Genomic DNA, 20,076 nt, shown 5'->3' with positions numbered 1-20,076 from the left:
TTTTACATTCCCGCCAGTGAATGCGTTGCGGGAGACTAAAATTGGTCTATTAGAATTTATTTGGTGTGTTTGAGCTGTGGGAAGTCAGGTTAGAAAAGACCATAACCTCCCTGAGCAAAAAGCGGGTATGGAGTTGTAAGAGAGTTCCCCCTTCAATGCTTCAGGGGTTTTTTGCTGCATTGCCTCTCGCAGCAAAGGGTTTTGGGGCATGACCAAGCCCTCCGGTTCCACATCCGGGCACCCAGGCTGCCGTCTGGATCGCCCAGGTCCACTGATCATAAACCCCTAGGAGACAAATACAAGCCAACAGGTACAGCTCACTGGCCCATGTGGCAATTGGGCAACCCCGTGTTGAGTGAGGCTCTTGATTAAGCAATAAGGCCAAATCACCAAGGCGTTGGCTCTTATCCTGGGTGGTGCTGTTCATTTCTTTGTCAAATGTATAAGTGGGTGAGGCAGGTCCGAGGGCAGGTGGTGGCTGGTGCTCTGCAGGTTCTGGGGCAGCAACAAAGGTGGGAGTGTTTCTCAGCAAGGGGACACCTTTCCAAGTCAAAAGGCTGCCACATGGACACACAGTAGACTGTAGTGTGGCTACTTTGGGAAGTGAAATTGGAGGGTCAGGGGGGAAACGGTCCGTCACTACTATGGATACTTCTTTGTCCTCTTCTCTTCATATTTTAAATGTTTTATTTATTTATTTATTTATTATTATTTTTAGGACTTTATTGGGGAACAGTGTGTACTTCCAGGACTTTTTTCCAAGTCAAGTTGTTGTCCTTTCAGTCTTAGTTGTGGAGGGTTCTGTTCAGCTTCAAGTTGTTGTTCTTTCAGTCTTAGTTGTGGAGGGTGCAGCTCAGCTCCAGGTCCAGTTGCCGTTTCTAGTTGCAGGGGGCACAGCCCACCATCCATTGTGGGAGTCGAACCGGCAACCTTGTGGTTGAGAGGACGTGCTCCAACCAACTGAGCCATCCAGGAGCTCAGCGGCAGCTCAGTTGCAGGGGGCATTGCCCACCATCCCTTGCGGGACTCGAGGAATTGAACTGGCAACCTTGTGGTTGAGAGCCCACTGGCCCATGTGGGAATCGAACCGGCAGCCTTCGGAGTTAGGAGCATGGAGCTCCAACCACCTGAGCCACCGGGCCGGCCCTTAAATGTGTTACTCAAGCACAAAACATATCCTGAAAAAAAATGAATGTTTTCTGCTGGATGAATTCTCCCAAACGGGAACATACTACGTTACCAGCACCCGGATCCATGGCCCCCTAACTCCTACCTCCCAGTGGCCCCTCCCACTCACTCTCCAATCCTCCAAACAAGTCATTCCCCTGACTTCTAACAGCAGATTAGCTTTGATTGTATATAGATGGGACCAGCCAGTAGGTACTCGGCACCTGGCCGCTTTTCTCAACATTATGCTGATGAGATTCACCCAAATTGTTGTCTCACTATATTTTGAAATCATCTTAAACTTTGAAATAAAATGTTCTTAGATCCACACATAGTGTAACAGCTTTACCTTAAATGCCATCAATTCTTAGCCCTCAGGCACACCTGTAAGTTGGCCGTGTCGCCACGGAGAAAACCACGCCCGCGCCTTCCGTCTCCCCACCCACGTGGGGGAGCTCGATATGCGGCTGCGCAAAGCGCGCCCGGCCGGCGGGAGCGCGGTCACGTGACTGTAGCCAGTGCGCCAAGATGGCTTCCCCCTACGTGGTCCTGCTGGCGCTGTTCGTAGCCCTGCCGCTGCCGCTGCTGCTGCTGCTCGCGTGGAAGCGCAGGCAGCGGGGGCGCACGGCCCGGCACGTGGTCGTCGTGGTGCTGGGCGATGTGGGCCGCAGCCCCCGAATGCAGTACCACGCGCTGTCGTTGGCCAAGCGCGGCTTCTCCGTGACCCTCCTGGGCTTCTGTAGTGAGTGCCCCGGGGTCTGGGAGGGAGGCTGCTCTCTCAGCCTTTCACCTGAGGCTTGGATCGCCCCAGAGGGGCCGGGGCGAGGACGCCCCTTTTCTTCTTCCTCCCTGGGGCAGCTTTCGGAGACTGGGCGAGCCCAGTTGTGGCCTGGACAGCGGTTGCCAGGTTTCTGCCCACGCTCCGCGGAGTGGGTCTCTAGGAACAGCCCGCGGTTCATCGAGCGCCTGCCATGTGCCAAGACAGTGCTAAGCTAAGCGAACTCATTGCATAGTTTTCAGTTAATCCTCTTAGTAAGTGGAAAGATGAACTGGAACCCACGTGTGTGTGATTCCACGCCCAGTACTGGTAACCACGTCTCTGAGGCTCCTCTTGCCAGGGTGTGTCTGAGGAGGCAGGCAGCTTGTGGTGTTGACATCTTTAGCTAAAGGGCAGCTTAACTCCCTATCAGGGAAAAGCAAGAGGAGCATTGGTTGCCTTTGGTCCCTATTTGAAGTCTGCTATCCCGGGGTGAGTGGGTGGAGTGGGACTTCCTAGGGGTCTTTCTGTGGTGGGGTAATTCCACCATCCAGGGAATCTAGATAAGTTTGAGGGCCTACTATGTGCCAGGCATTGTGTCAAGTAAGGATGAGTAAGATTCAGGCCCTCTGTCTGTGGACAGTCTGGTGGAATCTGGACAGGAATTGCCCTCATTCTCTGTTCTGGCTGTTGAGGAACAGAGAGCAGTTTGGAAAAATCTTATTTTCCAAAACACTCTCCACTCTTCAGGCTGAGCTGGAGGACCATCTGACTTTAGATTGCCCTGTCCAGTACATTAAAGGGGACATTCTTTTCAGACTCCAAACCCCACGATGAACTCTTGCAAAACGACAGAATTCGGATTGTGCGTTTGACAGAACTCCAGAGACTTGCAGGTAGGATACAGTCAACTCCAGATTTCTCTGAATCTGTGTGTTGGGAAGAATCTGCAAATTGTCAAAAACTCCTTCGGTAGTGACGGTCGTTTTCTGACTTGCAGTTGGGCCGCACATTCTTCAGTATGGAGTCAAAGTTGTATTTCAGGCCGTGCACTTGCTGTGGAAGTTAATGTGCAGGGAGTCGGCAGCCTACATCTTTCTCCAGGTATGTTCAGCCCTGCTTCCTTCTGGGAGAACCACTGTTAACTGTTTACTTTCCAGCCCTTTTTTTTTTGCCTTTTTTTTTTAACACTATAAAGGTATATTTTATTCCCATGGAAAGATTTTTTTTTTTTTAAATTAAAGTTTATTGGGGTGACAATTGTTAGTAAAGTTTCATAGATTTCAGGTGTACAATTCTGTAATTCACTATCTGTATATCACATTGTGTGTTCACCACCCATAGTTAGTTTTCTTTCCATCACCATATATTGGTCCAGCCTTTTAAAAATGCACAAGTTGGAAAATAAATTGCATATGATGTGTGTATAAACTTTCGAGGACATGAGTGGTAGACTATATTGTGTGTGTCCATTCTATTTATGGTACCCATCTAGTCTGTTTTTCTATGTCATCACAGATAAGTCTTACATTGTGCTTATTACATATCTAAGTGTTTTACATGTATTAACTCATTTAATCCCTCACAACAATCCTAAGGAGTAGGTTCTTGTATTTCCTATATTTTAGAGTTGAGGAGACCTAGATTCAGAGAGGTTGTGGAAGTAGCCCATTGTCACACAGCAAGGAAGTGCTGGAGGCAGGATTTGAACTAGGTAGTCACTCTGGTTCTGGAGTTAATACTCTTATCCTCATCCATTCACTGCTTTTATTTTATTTTATTAGTTTCAGGTGCACAAGACAAAGTAATACTTAGACGTTTATCTTTTATATCCCTCACATTTAGTGAACCCCCCACCCCCCATCCACTAACCCTCTGAAATCACACAGAGCCATTACATTTCCACTGTCGCTATTCCTAATGCTGTACTCCACTTCTTGTACTAAGTACATATACACATATATACATGTACGTATATATATATACATATACATATATACATACATACATACATACATACATACACATACAAACTTGTAGTTGACATTCATTATTGTTCAGCTCAGCTTCAGGTGTACAGTGCAGTGATCAGGCATCTACACCATCCCTGAGGTGGTCTCCCTAATGAGACAAGTGTCCATCGGATACCCTACAAAATCTTTACAACATTATTGATCACATTCCCCAAATTAATTTTCAGAACCCCGTGGCCATCTTGTGGTTACCGACTATTTTCTAATCCCCTCACCTTCCCCCTTATTCCCACCCCTCCTCCCAACTAGCAAATCCTCAGTTTTTCCTCTATGTCTCCAAAACTATTTCTGATTAGTTCATTCACTTATTCTTTTCTTTAGATTCCACATATAAGTGAGATCATATGGTATTTGTCTTTCTCTGTCTGACTTATTTCACTTAACATAATGTTCTCTAGGTCCATCCATGTTGTTGCAAATGGTAAGATTTCTTTCTTCTTTATGGCTGAGTAATACTCCATTGTATAAATGTACCACAGTTTCTTAATCCAGTCAGCTACCGATGGGCATTGTTTCCATGGTTGTTTCTATGTCTTGGCTATTGTGTATAGTGCTGCAATAAACATAGGAGTGCATAAAGTTTTTTGAATTAGAGTTTTGGATTTCTCCGGATAGATACCTAGGAGTGGAATTGCTAGATCATAAGGTAGTTCCATTTTCAGATACCTCCATACTGTTTTCCATAGTGGCTGCACCAATCTGCAATCCCACCAACAGTGCACAAGGGTTCCCTTTTCTCCACATCCGCGCCAACACTTGTTGTTTTTTGATTTATTGATGATAGCCATTTTTACTGGGGTGAGGTGGTATCTCATTGTGGTTTTTATTTGCATTTCTCTAATGATTAGTGAGTTTGAGCATTTTTTCATATGTCTGTTTGCCATCTGTATGTACTTTTTTTTTTTTTAAAGATTTTATTGGGGAAGGGGAACAGGACTTTATTGGGGAACAGTGTGTACTTCCAGGCCTTTTTTCCAAGTCAAGTTGTTGTCCTTTCAATCTCAGTTGTGGAGGGTGCTGTTCAGCTTCAAGTTGTTCTTTCAGTCTTAGTTGTGGAGGGCACAGGTCAGCTCCAGGTCCAGTTGCCGTTGCTAGTTGCAGGGGGCAGAGCCCACCATCCCTTGTGGGAGTCAAACCGGTAACCTTGTGGTTGAGAGGACGTGCTCCAACCAACTGAGCCATCTGGGAGCTCAGCGGCAGCTCAGCTCAAGGTGCCGTGTTCAATTTTAGTTGCAGGGGCGCTGCCCACCATCCCTTGCGGGACTCGAGGAGTTGAACCGGCAACCTTGTGGCTGAGAGCCCACTGGCCCATGTGGGAATCGAACCGGCAGCGTTCGGAGTTAGGAGCATGGAGCTCTAACCGCCTGAGCCACCGGGCCGGCCCTGTACAGCCCTGTATGTACTTTTTAGAAAAATGTCTCTTCATGTTCTCTGCCCATTTTTTAATTGGGTTGTTTGCTTTCTTGGAGTTGAGTTGAGTGAGTTTTTTATAAATTTGTGATACTGGCCCCTTATCAGATATTTCATTGGCAAATATCTTTTCCCATTCAGTAGGATCCCTTTTTGTTTTATTGATGGTTTTCTTTGCTGTGAAAAAACTTTTTAGTTTGATGTAATCCCACATGTTTATTTTTTTTCTTACTTCCCTTGCGCGAGGAGATATATCAGTAAAAATCTTACTCCGGGTAATGTCTGTGAAGTTTCTTCCTATATTTTCTTCTAGGAATTTTATGGTTTCAGATCTTACATTTAAGTCTTTAAGACATTTTGAATTTATTTTTGTATATGGTATAAGGAGGTGGTCCAACTTCATTTTTTTGCATGTGTCTGTCCAGGTCTCCCAGCACCATTTATTGAATAGACTGTCTTTACCCCACCGTACATTCTTGCTTCCACTGTCATAGATTAAATGGCCATATAGGCATGGATTTATTTCTGGACTTTCTATTCTGTTCCATTGATCTATGTGTCTGTTTTTATGCTAGTACCATGCTGTTTTGATTACTGTAGCCTTGTAGTATAATTTGATGTCAGGTATCGTTATACCTCCCACTTTGTTCTTATTTGTCAAGATTGCTGAGGCTATCTGGGGTCTTTTATGGTCCCATATAAATTTTAGGTTATATATTCTGTTACTGTGAAAAACGTCATTGGTAGTTTGATAGGAATTGCGCTGAATATGTATATTGTCTTAGGCAGTATGGACATTTTAACTATATTAATTCTTCCTATCCATGAACATGGTATGTGTTTCCATCTATTTCTGTCTTCTTTCATTTCTTTCTTCAGTGTCTTATAATTTTCTGAGTACAGATCTTTTACTTCTTTGGTTAAATTTATTCCCAGGTATTTTATAGTCTTTGAAGCAATTGTAAATGGGATTTTTTAAAAAATTTCTCCTTCTGATGTTTTATTATTGGTATATACAAATGCAACTGATTTCTGAATATTAATTTTGTATCCTGCTACTTTACTAAATTCATCTATCAGCTCTAATAGTTTCTTGGTGGAGTCTTTAGGGTTCTCTATATATAGTATGTCATCTGCATATAATGACAATTTTACTTCCTCCTTACCGATTTGGATGCCTTTTATTTCTTTTTCTTGTCTGATTGCTGTGGCTAGAACTTCCAGCACTATGTTAAATAGAAGTGGAGAAAGTGGGCAACCTTGCCTTGTTCCTGATCTTAAGTGAAATGGTTTTAGCTTTTCCCCATTGAGTATGATGTTAGCTGTGAGTTTATCATATATGGCCTTTATTATGTTTTGTGGCCTAACATATGGTCTATCTTGGAAAATGTTCCTTGTGCACTTGAGAAGAACGTGTATTCTGCAGCTTTGGGGTGAAATGCTCTGAAAATATCGATTAAATCCAAGTGGTCCAATGTGTCATTTAAGGCTGTTGTTTTCATATTGATTTTCTGTCTGGAAGACCTGTCCCTTGTTGTCAGAGGTGTGTTGAAGTCCCCTACTATGATAGTGTTACTGTTGATCTCTGTCTTTATGTCAGTCAATATCTGTTTTATATATTTAGGTGCTCCTATGTTGGGTGCATAAATGTCTACTAGGGTTATGTCCTCTTTTCGAATCGATCCCTTTATTATTATATAGTGCCCATTTTTGTCTTTTAATATAGTCTTCATTTTAAAGTCTATTTTGTCAGATATAAGTATTGCAACTCCAGCTTTTTTCTCATTTCCACTTGCATGAAATATCTTACTCCAACCCTTCACTTTCAGCCTGTGTGTGTCTTTTGATCTGAGGTGAGTCTCTTGTATACAGCATATACAAGGGTCTTGCTTTCTTATCCACTCAGCCACCCTATGTCTCTTGATTGGAGCATTTGATCCGTTTACATTTAAAGTGATTATTGATAGGTACACAGTTATTGCCATTTTTAAATTTGTAGTTAGATTGTTTTCATCTTTCTTCTATTTACAGCAGTCCTTTTAGTATTTCTTGCAATGCAGGCTTGGTGGAAATACATTCCTTTAGCTTATTCTTTCCTGGGAAGATATTTATCTCTCCATCAACTTTAAATAATAGCCTTGCTGGATAAACAGTCAGTTTGTAGGCGGGTTTTTGCATTCCTTTGAGTATGTCCTGTCATTCCTTCCTGGCCTGCAATGTAGAAAAGTCATTTGATAGACTTATAGGAATTCCCTTGTATGTCACCCTTTGTCTTTCTCTTGCTGCTTTTAGGATTCTCTCTTTGTCTTTAACCTTTGCCATTTTAACTATAATGTGTCTTAGTGTGGACCTGTTTAGGTTTATCCTGGTTGGAACTCTCTACACTTCCTGGGCTTGTACGTTGGTTTCCTTCATCAGGTTAGGAAGGTTTTCGGACATTATTACTTCAAATATGCTCTCAATCCCTTGCTTCCTCTCTTCACCTTCTGGTATTTCTATGATGCACATGTTGTTGTGCTTGATGTTATCCCAGAGGTCTCTTAAACCATCTTCATTGTCTTATATTCTTTTTTCTTTCTGTTGTTCAGTTTGGGTGATCTCTGCTAACTTGTCTTCTAAGTCGCTGATTCGATCCTCTGCTTCATCTAACCTGCTGTTAATTCCTTCAAGTGTGTTCTTTATTTCAGTAATTGTGTTCTTTAGTTCTAACTGGTTGTTCATTATGATTTCTCTATCCTTCTTTATATCGTCTCTAAGCTCCTTAAACATTCTTATCATCAGTGTTCTGAACTCTGTCTCTGATAGGTTGGTTACCTCTGTTTCATTTGGTTCCATTTCTGGAGGTTTCTTCCGTTCTTTTATTTGGGACATGTTTCTTTGTTTCCCCATTCTGGCTGACTCTGTGTTTGCTTCGATGTATTAGGTAGATCCCCTAGAGTTCTTAGTTCTTGCTGGGTTATCTTATGTAGTATGTGTCCTTTATATTTAACTTGCACTACTTCGTTCTTCTCCTCTGCATGTACTCAAAGGTGATTCTTGTGTTGTGTATATTGTCCTGTTAAAGAAGATCTTTAATTGCTTTTTGCTTGTGAGTAGGTGGGGTTAACTCCTAGGCTGACTAGTTGTGAGACTTGGCTCTTCCCCCTGCAGGATATTCTGCTGCGTAAGGGTTGACCACTTAAATGAGGTTTGGCCTCTGTGGTCTCTTGTGCCTGTAGAGAATGCCCTCTGGGTGTGTCACTTGTAGGTCAAACCTGGTAATACTCTGGTTTGGTCTAGAGTTGGCCTCTGGGTGTGTTGAATCTTGTGCCTCTTAAGCTGGGCTCTGGTGTAGGGCAATTTCAGAACAAAGCAAATCACCAAGCACAACAACAACAAATAAAAAATCAAATACATTCACATGTAAAAACAACCGACAACCCACACTCAACACAGGCAAAGATATCAAAGATATAAAGAGAAAACAAAACAAAAAACAAAAAGCAGCGCCAGTCTTGGCTTAAGCCCACCAAGTAATCTCCAGGTTGTCCTCTGCTGTACCAAAGAGTCCTTTGTGTATTGTGCAGGCAGAGCCGGTCACCTGCTGCCCAGAGTGACGTTGGGACTGCAGATTTAGATGCGTGGGGCTGAGGGGTCTGGGTGATAGTTTCTACAAAGTCAGTGCAGTTTCTGCCTTTGCCTGCACCTGTGCGCACTGAGAGTAGCACCACCAGCCCTGAGTCCAGTTCTCCTGAGTCTTAGGGCACTTCTTCCGTGTGTGTGTGTGTGTGTGTGTGTGTGTGTGGCGGGCGGGAGATTTCTGAGCTGCTGAAAGCCCAGAGCTATGTCAGCCACTGATCTCTGGGAGTGCCTCTGCAGTTGTAATTGCCCTGCCCTAGGCAGGCCAGAAAAGGTGGTGGCTGGGGGTGGAGGAGTCTCTTCTCTCCCAGCCCAGCAAACATCACACTCTTCGCAGCCTCTTCCCTGGGTCAGAGCTGCACGCCCAGTCTTCCCAGAGCCTGAGCACTAAGGCTCCGCTGTAATGGGACACAACCCCTCAGTTCAGGGGCCAGTTTCAATCTCTGGAAGGGTGGGGGTAGAATTGGAAGAGCGGGGAGAGGGGCCCAGGTATGGAGTTTGTGTCCTTTGTCCGACCTAGGGCCCAACTGGCTGCCTCCTGGGCGGGAGAGATCAGCTGTGGGACGCAGGGAAAGAGCCCACCTCCTGGCTTTTGTGTTCTCTGTTCTGTCCTGGGATCCCCTGCGTTTCTGCAGCTGCTGATGCCGGCCGCGTCTCCACTCAGCTCCCATTCACTGCTTTTTAACACGTAGAAGCACCTTTTAATTGGCTGCATTGTATCCCAATATGTGATGTGCATTAATGTATGATTTATTTAGTCTCACTGGACACTCAGATCCATCCTAATTTTTTCTACTTTTACAAATAATGTGGCAGAGAGCATCAGTGAACATGATTTGCACAGATCCAGCTTTTTCCTTGGGATAAATTCCTAGGGGGTAGAAGAGCTTGGTCCAAACTCATGCACTTTAAAATAAATGTGCTGTGCTCCTGGATGGCTGTTGTTAAGTGTTTTAGAGTTTCCATTCTGATGGGTGAAAAATGCACCACCTGTTCCATTTTTTGTCTCCTTGATTTTCGATGATAGACTTTTCAGGTTGATCGGTTTTGCTTCTTTTATGACTTTTATACCTTGTTTAGTGAGGAAGAGAGTCTTCTGCTTATCGATCATGTATATTGCACTCGGTCTGTTGTTGATGATGGTCTGGTTTCCTCCTCTTTATTCATGTTTCTCTCTTTCCCAGAACCCCCCGGGCCTGCCTGCCATTGCTGTCTGCTGGTTTGTGGGCTGCCTCTGTGGGAGCAAGCTCGTCATTGACTGGCACAACTATGGCTACTCCATTATGGGTTTGGTGCACGGCCCCAATCACCGCCTCGTTCTGCTGGCCAAGTGGTGAGGGTCTGGGAGGAGGAGGATACAGACACCTTCTTCCCCAAACTGGGGTAGGAAGAAGGGCCAGTGTGACACCTGGTGAAGCCGGTTGGTTCCCTGTGTGCAGTGGGGGGAGGGCAAGGCTTGGGAATTGGGCCGATGCTGGATACAAGTGATGGAAACAGGTCTAAGTAAAGGAGGGCATTTGTTGGCCCATGAAACTGAAACGTCCAAAGCAATGGCTGACTTGGAGCTCAAAAAGGGTGTCATCAGGACCCCTCTCCTCTCTCTCTCCACACGCCCTCCTGGAGGTTTTCTCAGGTTCTGGGAGCTCCCCTTGCTCTCCTTCCCACCCTGTCAGACTCAGTGGAGAGAGCGAGCCTCTGCTTGCCTCCTGCTCACCTGCCATCCTCCGACCCCCACAGAGGCTGAGGTGCTTCCGTACCCTGTTGCCTCAGGCTTGGGACAGGTATTCCACTGCGAGAGCTGGGGTCCCAGGTGCACCCAGACCAGATCCCCAAGTAAAGACCAGGGGCTGCTGCTGGAAGATGGAGATACGGGTTCCAGTCTTCTGCAGCTGATGAGACAGGGAGAGGGAAGAAGGGCCTGTGGGAGCAGGTTGGACTTGGAACAGGAAGAGTTGGTCGTGTTCTGCATATAACATCAAGTATATAACATCTGCCTTGGTGGGGACTTGCAGCCTCAGGCCACTGGCAACTGTGGCCTTTGCCCTGATGGGTCATTCCTTGATGGCAGTAACAGTGTTGGCAGCGGCAGCAGCAATCTGGGTACTTGCTGCATGCCCAGCTCCAGCCAAGGCCGTTATCCCATTCAGTCTGTACCACCCCCCGCTGAGGATGCCCTGTGATTACCTCTCCTTTCACAAGCCAGGAAACCGAGGCTGAGAGCTATTTTGCCACTTGCCACACAGAAGTGTGAGGACCGAAATTCAGTTCTAGGGCCGTCCAACTCTGGAGCTTTCTCTGTGTCCTGTGTGAGGAGCAGACCGTGACGCACCAACGGTGTTTAACAACCTGCAGTCACTCATTACCCCTTTTCAGTTCTGCCCTGGCATCAGGGCACAAGTCTCAGTTTGGAGCTAATTTGTTCTTAACATCTTTCTAACATTTGTACAACTCCCTTTGTAATACATTTAGAGCAGGGGTGTCTGTACTGAGGCCCGCGGGCCAACTGCGGCCCGCGATCCATTGTTAATTGGCCCGCTGCAAATTCCAAAAATATATTTAGTTTACTTAAATAAACCAGGTGAGGCAATACGTACTTCACCTCGAGTGAGTGGCCCGGCTGTTTGTGTATTTTTCCGCATATGGCCCTTGGTGAAAAACGTTGAAAAAAGTTTGGACACCCCTGATTTAGAGCAAACGTCAGCCCCACAGCCTTTGCAGGGAACAGCGTAATGTGGCTCAAATTTAATAATGGGGCTTTATTTTAGTTCTTCTTTTTATGGCAGTTTCCCTTGGGAATGATTGTATTTAAGCCGAAAAGCAATGTGACGAAAAGAAAGGTGTGAAAGAAATAATAGTTCAGGTGGAATTCAGTACAAACTCTGGTAGGTGCCTCGTTAGCGACCCTGTGTGCTCCCGATTTTGGAGACCCCAGTGTTGCCGCCTCTTTTATGTTGGAAGGTGTTGAGTCACCTGGCGCTTGTGGTGGTGGCGTCTGGCCAGGGCTCCTGGCTGACCAGTGATACGTCTTTTCAGGTACGAGAAGCTCTGCGGCCGCCTGTCCCACCTGAACCTATGTGTGACCAACGCAATGCGGGAAGACCTGGCAGAGAACTGGGGCATCAAGTAGGGGTCTGGAGAGGCGAGGGGTCCCAGCACAGTTGGTCCCAGCTGCAGTGCCTGCTGTCATGTTGGCGAGGCATCTGGATATCCCCGGGGCCTGGGAGATAGTTACTGGGAGGCTGGGGTTTCTTTTCCAGCCAGCCAGATGGCCCAGGCAGCTCTGATGTTAGAACTTTTCTCTGTGCTTCCCCAAGTAATTCAAAGCTTGTGTGTGTGTGTGTGTGTGTATGTGTGTGAATATAAAACAATGTTTTATATTTTGTGTGTGTGTGAATATAAAGCAATGTACTATTTTCCCCTACTTCACTGCAAAGCTTCTTATTGTCTGAGACTTGGATCCCCCAAGCACCCTTCTTTTTCTGGATTCTCCTGGGTCTTCTGTTCCTTAGGCCTTTCTCCACTCCTCTGAGAGCCCCCCAATGATCTCATTGCAGAGCTGTGACTGTCTACGACAAGCCCGCATCTTTCTTTAAAGAGACGCCCTTGGACCTACAGCACCAGCTCTTTATGAAGCTGGGCCGCACCTACTCTGCGTTCAGGGCCAGGTAGGTCCCCGGCCCCCGTCTCCTGTCTCCCGTCTTCAGCTGCCTTCTCTTGTGCTTATTGCTGTCCTGGCCTCTGCCCCGTCTCCTTGCTGCAGACCTGGGAATCCACTAATCCAGGGCTTGGCCAATGATGGCTGCCAGCCCACTGCCTGTTCATAAAAAAACTTTTACTGGAACACAGCCCATTTATTTATTCATGTATTGTCCATGGCTGCTTTCACATTGCAACAGTGGAGCCAAATTTTGTAATAGAGATCATATGGTCCCCAAAGCCTGAAGTATTGTAGTCTCTGGCCATTTAAGGAAAGTGATAGGCTATGGGCATCTTTACTCTCCTGCCCAAGTGTTCCTGACCCCATGGCGGAGTCTGTGGACCTGTGTGTTCTCTGGGGTGTCACTGGGGCTAAGGAAAGGTCCTTTGAGCAGCTCTTTACACCAGTTGTTTGTTCCTTTCAGTAACCTGGGAGCCAGCTGGGATGTCACAGCATCCTCGTCTTAAGTTGAGGGAATAAGAACAGTAAGCTGGTGAAGGCAAGGGCTGAGGCGGTCTTATCTGCTGTTCTGACGTCAGCACCTTGCAACAAATAGTATTGATAAAGAAAGCAAGTGCATGTCTGGGCCCAGGCGTCAGCTAATAGGGTGGGCTCAGTGGGTCTGATGTGGCCACACCCGACCTTCGGGACCTTGCTCTGGTGGGAGACGCCGTTCTGGCATCTAACAGGCTCTGTCTCTGCTCCGTCAGCTCAGAACCCTCAGACCCGGCCACGGAGAGGTCGGCCTTCACGGAGCGGGATGCTGGGAGCGGGATGGTGACATGTCTTCACGGGCGGCCGGCCCTGTTGGTCAGCAGCACAAGCTGGACAGGTCTCGACCCTCCTGGGCACTTGGGTTGGAAGAGGGCCTGGCTGAGCCTGCGTTCTCATCCCTGCCAGGCCTGTGCCCCACATGTCTCCGGGGATCCCCGAGGCCCTGATGGGAAAGGGGAGGGCATTGAGCTGGGCAGGGAGGCAGCTAGAAACCACCTGTGACATTCAGTTCTCTTCTTGTAGAGGACGAAGACTTCTCCATCTTGCTGGCAGCATTAGAAAGTAGGTGTGTGGCTGCGATCAGGAGCTGAACTTGGGGGCTGTTGACTTGCGAGGTGCCCGCTTGGCCTAGTGTGGTGTCTTCTGCAGAGTGTTCCTGTCCCCAGGGCTGCTGGGTGGGCTGCCTGAGCACCCGGGTGGTGGAGGTGGTGGCCCTGAGGCCGCATTTGGGTCATTGAGTGACCAGGCCCTAGATCAGAAGTGCCACCTGAGAGAGTGACCTTGTGTCTGGGAGTTGTCTGTCACCACACCTCTACTTTACCTCCTCCTTCACTTGCCTGGATGAGCCAGGTTATAACACATTTATTTTCTTAAACACAGAGTTTGAACAGCTGATCCTGGATGGAGAAAGCCTTCCCTCTCTGGTCTGTGTGATAACTGGTACGCCTGGGACCCTCCATGTTCCTGTATTTAGCTTGGGGGCAGTAGAGGGGGCGGCAGTCACCTGCCTTTCTTGTGACCTTCTCCACATTAGGCACGTGACATTCCTTGTTGCTAATCCTCACGGCAGCTCTCTGACATAGGGTTTTCTACACCCACTTGGCAGAGGGTGAAACTGAGGCTCAGAAGGTCCTCACAGCAGGGCATGGAGTCTAGATTTGAATCTCAGCATAATTTCAGAGATACTGAGCTGTCTACTTCCAGTGGTTTCCAGGCACCCTTTTTCCCCCCCCTTAAACGAAAGAGGCCACTTTCTGACATAAAATTGCTTCCAGAGTAGCCCAGTGGGGAGAGAAGCAGAAAGCTGTGGTCGGAGAAGGCGGGGCCTGGGCCAGCTGCCCCAGCTTGTGCACTCGGGGTGGCAGAGCCCACTGGACGTGCTGTGCCACCTGAGACGGCTGCTGGGCACAGGGGCAGTCCATGTGAGAAGCTGTGTCTAGTTGACACTGGTGCCCAGCCAGAGTTTGTCCCGGCCACGTTCCCAGCCCCTTGGGGGAAGCTTGCATACCCCTGGGGGTTCATTTCTGGAAGGGGCTGAATGGGGATCTGATTGGAGCTGGGGTTTCTCAGGCCTGGGATGGGCCAGAGATGGGCCCAGTGCAGTGACTCTGATTTTCTCTGCAAGGCAAAGGGCCTCTGAAGGAGTATTACAGCCGTCTCATTGGCCAGAAGCATTTCCAGCACATCCAGGTCTGTACCCCATGGCTGGAGGCTGAGGATTACCCCCTGCTTCTAGGTAAGAATGCCTGGCAGGAGGCCTGCAGGGAGAGGGCTGCGGTTTAAAAGGGAATAATACTCTAGGGCAGGGGACAGACTTTCTGAAAAGGGCCAGATTGTAAATATTTTACCAGCCTCTATCTCAGAGTCTTTGTTTTTACAACCCTTTAAAAATTAAAATCCGTTCTCAGCTCAAGGGCCATATACACAGGCCTCAGGCTGGTCTGGGCCCTGCCTTGGACCCTGCTCCAGGGGCCACCTGGGACAGGGAGATGCCATCTGCCAAGAACCTGTCGGAAGAGCTCTGGCTGAACTCCAGGAGATGAGGCCATTGCCTCATCTGATGTGCCAGCTCCTCCCTGCCTGGTGGGCCTGGGAGCTGTTTGCCGAGGGATTCAGAGAGGGTTATGTCCTCTCAGCCCCCATGCCCTCCATTTGGTCCTGTTTTTTGATTCAGGCAGAGGCTGGGCCTGGGCTTGGGTGGGACTCACCTTTCCCCAAGTGTGGGAGGGCCGTTGCAGACACGATGTTGGGTGAAACACAGTGAGTCAGTGTTGACTCCCATTGAGAATTCCCTTCCTCTGTCTCTTCTCGTCTTATTACTCTGGGGAGACAGACAGGAAGAGTCAGCTGGCTTGCTGCCTGTACTGTTCTGATGCCTCATCTTCCAGCAGCCAGTCGTAAGCTGTCCTGGGCAGACAGCTGTTGGTAGGCAGGCCCTTCCAGCCAGTATTGAGTGTTAGGGAGTTATTTGGCTGTATTTTCGTCGTGACAGCTGCTTTTCTGTTGCATCTGCTATGGGGGTTTTTCCTAGTTATTGGGATAAAATACATATAACAAAGGTTGCCATTTTTACCATTTTTCTATTTTTAAGTGTACATGCAACTCAGCGGCATGAATTACATTCACAGGGTCTTGCAATCATCACCACTATTTCTAAAACATTTTTATCTCCCTGAGCAAAAACTCTGCACCGTTAAGCGTAATTGCGATGGGTTCTTTTAAAATAAATCGTGGTTAAGTAGAAAAAGGGGGTCAGTTTAATTAAAAATGTTAGTGGTGGGCAGCTGGGAAGCCCTGCCGTGCCCCCACCCCTCACCTGGCTGCTTGGCCAAGTTCAGCTATTGGATGTGGGGTTGGGAGCGCTTTCCACTTTGCATTCCCCACCAGAGGCGTGATCCACAGTCCTTACGGGATGTGTGGTCAGCGATCTGACGGCCCCATCGCCCTGCAGGGTCAGCGGACCTGGGCGTCTGTCTGCACAAGTCCTCCAGCGGCCTAGACCTGCCCATGAAGGTGGTAGACATGTTTGGGTGCTGCCTGCCTGTGTGCGCCGTGACCTTCCAATGGTAGGAGTGGAAACGGAATCTTCCTGGAGTTAGCGGTTAGGTTCCCCTATCAGCAGCTGGGGGGACCCAGTGTGGTCAGACCTACCCCTGGAAAGGCGCCGCCTCCGTGCAGCTCAGCCAGGGGGTCCTGGGAAGCAGGAGTCCTCATGGTCCTGTGGGGGGGCCAAGTCCCACTATAGGAGTTGGCTTCCACTTAGAGCTCATGTTGGATGAAAAATACGTGTCCTAAAATCTCAACTCGGGCCTTGTGCTCAAAGGATAGAATGGTGGCTGGAATTGCCTGCACAATTTACATGGGTTTCCCCCCCACACCCCCCGTCCCTTTTGTCAGCTCATTTACTTGGATTCTAATCAGTTAAATGAGTTTAATTCTATGTCTCCACTCCTCCTGGCAGAGATAGGCATTTGGAGAGGGCAGTGTTAGAACAGGTTCTAGAAACAGTTTCCCGGCCACAGGCTCAGGAGCCAGTCTCTGAAGGGGAAATCCTGGATGTTAGACCCTCGTGAGCTGAGCTCTGCATGTTGGGTCAACCACCTGGTGACCCAGAAAAGTCACCCTTAATGTGCCAGGCCTACCTCCGGGGTGGGGTCGGGGGTGCACTTAAGGGAAAAAAAACCACAGAACCCACTGAGCCTGTTCTCACTGAAAAGAGCCATGTAACAGAGAAGGTCCAAATCCCAGTTCACCGTCCCTCCATCCCTGCATTGCTTTGGGTTTTTGATGTGTATCTTTCCAGGTCGTTTTTCTTTTCAGACGCCAAATCTAAGAACAGAGTGACTAAAACCAGACTGACTATTCCTGACCTGTAGCTTTCCCTTTGGGTGGGCAGTGGTGGCCTGGGCACCACGGGGGTTCGGTTTCTTCTGCAGGCCCCTTTTAAGTGTCCCTCGATTCTCTCTGCAGCTTACACGAGCTTGTGAAACATGAGGAAAACGGCCTGGTCTTCAAGGACTCGGACGAACTGGCAGCTCAGCTGCAGGTAGCTGTGTCTGCTCCCATGCTAGGGCTTGCGGGGTTTGGAGGCTGGCCGAGCCGTGCTCCTGAATTCCGTCCTTCTGCAGCCCAGTGGGCCTGTGGTGGGCAGTGGGAGGGAGCATGGCCAGGCCTCAGTAGTTGGGGAATTAGGGCATGCCCCACCTGCAGTCGGGGGTTATGGAGCTGTCACCGTACAGCTGATGCACAGGCAGAATGCGTGTGCCACTGAGGGAGTGATTTTCATTTCTGATTTATGGTGATTTGCTCAAGAACCAGAAATGCTGACAGAAGGGGGCACCCACACACTGGAAGGAGAGTGCGGAGGGAAGGGAGCCTCCTGGAAGATGGGTGGGAGTCTTCAAGGGGCACTTACTTCTTATGACAAAAAGGAATACATCATTTTTGACAGTTGAGACCAAGAGCAGCACACTTCGTGGAAAGGCCCAGATAGAAGTGTCTGTGAGTGCAGGATGTGGCTGCATTCCAATAAAACTTTATTTACAGAGACCCATGGAGGGCTGCATGCGGCCCACAGGCTGTAGTTTGCAGACACGTGACTTAGTTTAGCATAACTGGAAAGGACACGATTGTCTTGTTCCTAGCACGTGGGCTGGATGGTGCTGGGCAGAGGCTGAGGGGTGGGTGCTCTGGGTGGAAGGAACAGCACGGCAGAGGCTGGGAGCTGCTGCAGGGCACGGTGAGTGGATGGTGGATACGGCAGCTTGGCTGCTCTGTCCAGGACATGGAGCGTGGCTGGCCGTGAGGGCTCTCGTCTGCCCAGTGAGGGGCTTGTTGGGTCGGGGACTTGGGGGTCCGAGCTGTTTGAGAGCGGTTCATCGGGCTGAGTGTGGAAGCTGGGCCTGCCAGTGCAAGTGCAGGGAGGCCACCGGAAGCTCCAGGACGCTGGTGGTGGTAGTGCGGCCGTGAGGGAGGGTTTCAGGAGAATCACTGGCCTGGCAGCTGGTGTTTGTGGGGGGGCGGGAGTCCAGGCTGGCGGGAAGCCCAACGAGGGAAGTTCTGGTCATTTTTTTTTTTCCTAGATGCTTTTCTCAAAGTTTCCTGATCCTGCTGGCAAACTGAACCAGTTCCGGAAGAACCTCCAGGAGTCCAAGCAGCTTCGTTGGGACGAGAGCTGGAAGCAGACGGTTCTCCCTTTGCTTATGGACATGACCCCTTGGACCAAAGACTGAACCCCACTGAGCGTATCCTGATGCTGGATGTCGGGAAGGAAGCCCCTCAGGCTGACGCAAACCCCTCCCTGCTCTCCTCTCCTCCCCTTTAGGAGCCAGGGACACTTCCCTCTTTCAGCCTCTTCCAGCTGCTGCACAGTCCCTGGACCAACTCTTTCGAGCAGCGCCTCCCGGTGGACAGCAGCTGAAAGGACAGCAGCGCATTGTAGCCTGGGGAATGGAGTTATTTAATGCGGCGGAGTTTCTCTGGCCCAGGAATCTGGTCCGCTTGGTTTCTTCTTTGGAGGCCCTGAACCACCTCTCCTTTCCTCTCCTCTTGTTTGAGTGCTTTCTTTCCCCCAGTTTATTACTCTTCCTTGCCTGGGCATCTTCAACATCACCCGCTTTTGTCTCCTGGTATCTGCCTTTCCCAGCATCTGCCCTGTCCTGTCCCTGTTTTGATTCCTGCCTTAAACACAGCCAGCACGCTGCACTGTCAGAGCAGAGACGTGTCACGTGTGCCGTGGGCTTGGCTTCGTGAGGGATGTGTGTCCAGGATGGGGGAAAACATACTTGATATGTGTGTTTTTACTTGCAAAAATGAAATGCTTATCTCAGCCAAAATTTTCATCTCTGATGGTAGTTTGCCTCAGAACCGGAAATGCTAAGAGGGGCTCCACACACTGGAACAGTTTATAGTTTATTAGAACAGTTTGTAGTTCCTGACCCTGAATTTAACATTCTTCAAACATTCAAATCCGGTGAAAGTTTTATCAGTTTCCCACATAAAAATTCTTTCCAGGATAGCGATTTAATTTTTATGGTACTCTTTGAAAACGTGTGTAAATCTACAGCATTAGTTTCAGAATGTCTGTCTCCGAATGCTCTTCGTAGGGAAACAGTTTCTGGTCATGACGAGGCAGTGCTTCCCATGAGATCCCAACCCGGCCTGGAAACAGAGCACATGTCTCAGGATGGTGGGGTTTGGGGACAGGACACCACCCCTATCAGTGTGGGGCTACAGGACAAGCCTGGGGTGAGGGGGGTGTACAAAACGCAGGTCTCCAGGCCCCATCCAGACACCTGGACTCAGCCTCCAGGGGTGGGACCAGGAATGGAGTTTTGAAATGGCAGCCAGGTTTCCTGCCTCTGCTCAGTGGGCCATGCCCATCCCTGGAAGGTGCCAGCCTGTCAGGGTTCCCAGTTGCTCTCTGTACTCGCCCCCACCCTGCCACTGGGAGCCGCTGGGGAAGAGCCAAGATTTGAACCCGCTCTGCCTGACTGCTTAGCTCGGGGCCTCCTTGCAAAAGCAGGATGCACTTCCAAAAGGGCTCCTGTCCTCTTCACGAGCACAGATGTCTGAAGAGCTGTTAGAGGATCATTTTGTCATCAATTTTTTACGAATGAAAAAATATGAAATAGACAAAAATGTAGAAGCCTCTGTAACCCTGCTGTCCAAGTATAACAACTGCTAACCAGTGTATATTCTTCCAGATTTCCCCCCATACGAATATTAATATGAAGATGATTATTTTTTTAAATAAAAATGTGCTTATACATGCTGTTTGACACTTTGTTTTCTTCACTTAAAATATATTGTAGATATTTTTTCCCGTAAGTATCTGGAAGACTTTACTTTCTTTGAGGCTGCATAGCACTCCACTAATGGGACATGGGCAGACGTGGGTG

The 20,076-nt window shown here is 48.3% G+C and overlaps 2 protein-coding genes across 2 annotated transcripts in view; one reads left to right on the top strand and one right to left on the bottom strand.

Moving 5' to 3' along the window:
* The first annotated feature begins 1,667 nt into the window (after positions 1–1,667).
* On the top strand, positions 1,668–19,949 carry ALG1 (ALG1 chitobiosyldiphosphodolichol beta-mannosyltransferase). Its single transcript, XM_019756459.3, has 13 exons — positions 1,668–1,909; positions 2,743–2,820; positions 2,925–3,028; positions 10,170–10,318; positions 12,019–12,108; positions 12,540–12,650; positions 13,393–13,514; positions 13,700–13,738; positions 14,057–14,116; positions 14,802–14,912; positions 16,128–16,242; positions 17,147–17,222; positions 18,259–19,949. Exons 1-13 carry the CDS (start codon positions 1,696–1,698, stop codon positions 18,406–18,408), a joined length of 1,419 nt encoding a protein of 472 aa, XP_019612018.3. The 5' UTR covers positions 1,668–1,695; the 3' UTR covers positions 18,409–19,949.
* Positions 19,075–20,076, bottom strand: part of EEF2KMT (eukaryotic elongation factor 2 lysine methyltransferase) — a 14,643-nt gene continuing 13,641 nt past the window's right edge. The window contains exon 8 of the mRNA XM_019756463.3: positions 19,075–19,336. Within this exon, the coding sequence (XP_019612022.3) occupies positions 19,236–19,336 (101 nt within the window). The 3' untranslated portion in view covers positions 19,075–19,235. The remainder of the gene's footprint in view (positions 19,337–20,076) is intronic.

This window comes from Rhinolophus sinicus, chromosome 10, assembly GCF_057876585.1.
Source record: "Rhinolophus sinicus isolate RSI-liver-muscle chromosome 10, RSI-T2T, whole genome shotgun sequence".
Lineage (NCBI taxonomy): Eukaryota > Metazoa > Chordata > Mammalia > Chiroptera > Rhinolophidae > Rhinolophus > Rhinolophus sinicus.
The sequence above is the reverse complement of the archived record's forward strand: the minus strand, read 5'-3'. Positions and strand labels throughout refer to the sequence as shown.

Bases quoted from the DNA above. Each gene is read 5' to 3' on its own strand.
- ALG1 (XM_019756459.3), top strand. From the start codon at position 1,696: ATGGCTTCCCCCTACGTGGTCCTGCTGGCGCTGTTCGTAGCCCTGCCG. The intron at 16,243-17,146 runs GTAGGAGTGGAA...TTCTCTCTGCAG, and splicing joins TGCGCCGTGACCTTCCAATG to CTTACACGAGCTTGTGAAAC. The intron at 17,223-18,258 runs GTAGCTGTGTCT...TTTTTTTCCTAG, and splicing joins AACTGGCAGCTCAGCTGCAG to ATGCTTTTCTCAAAGTTTCC.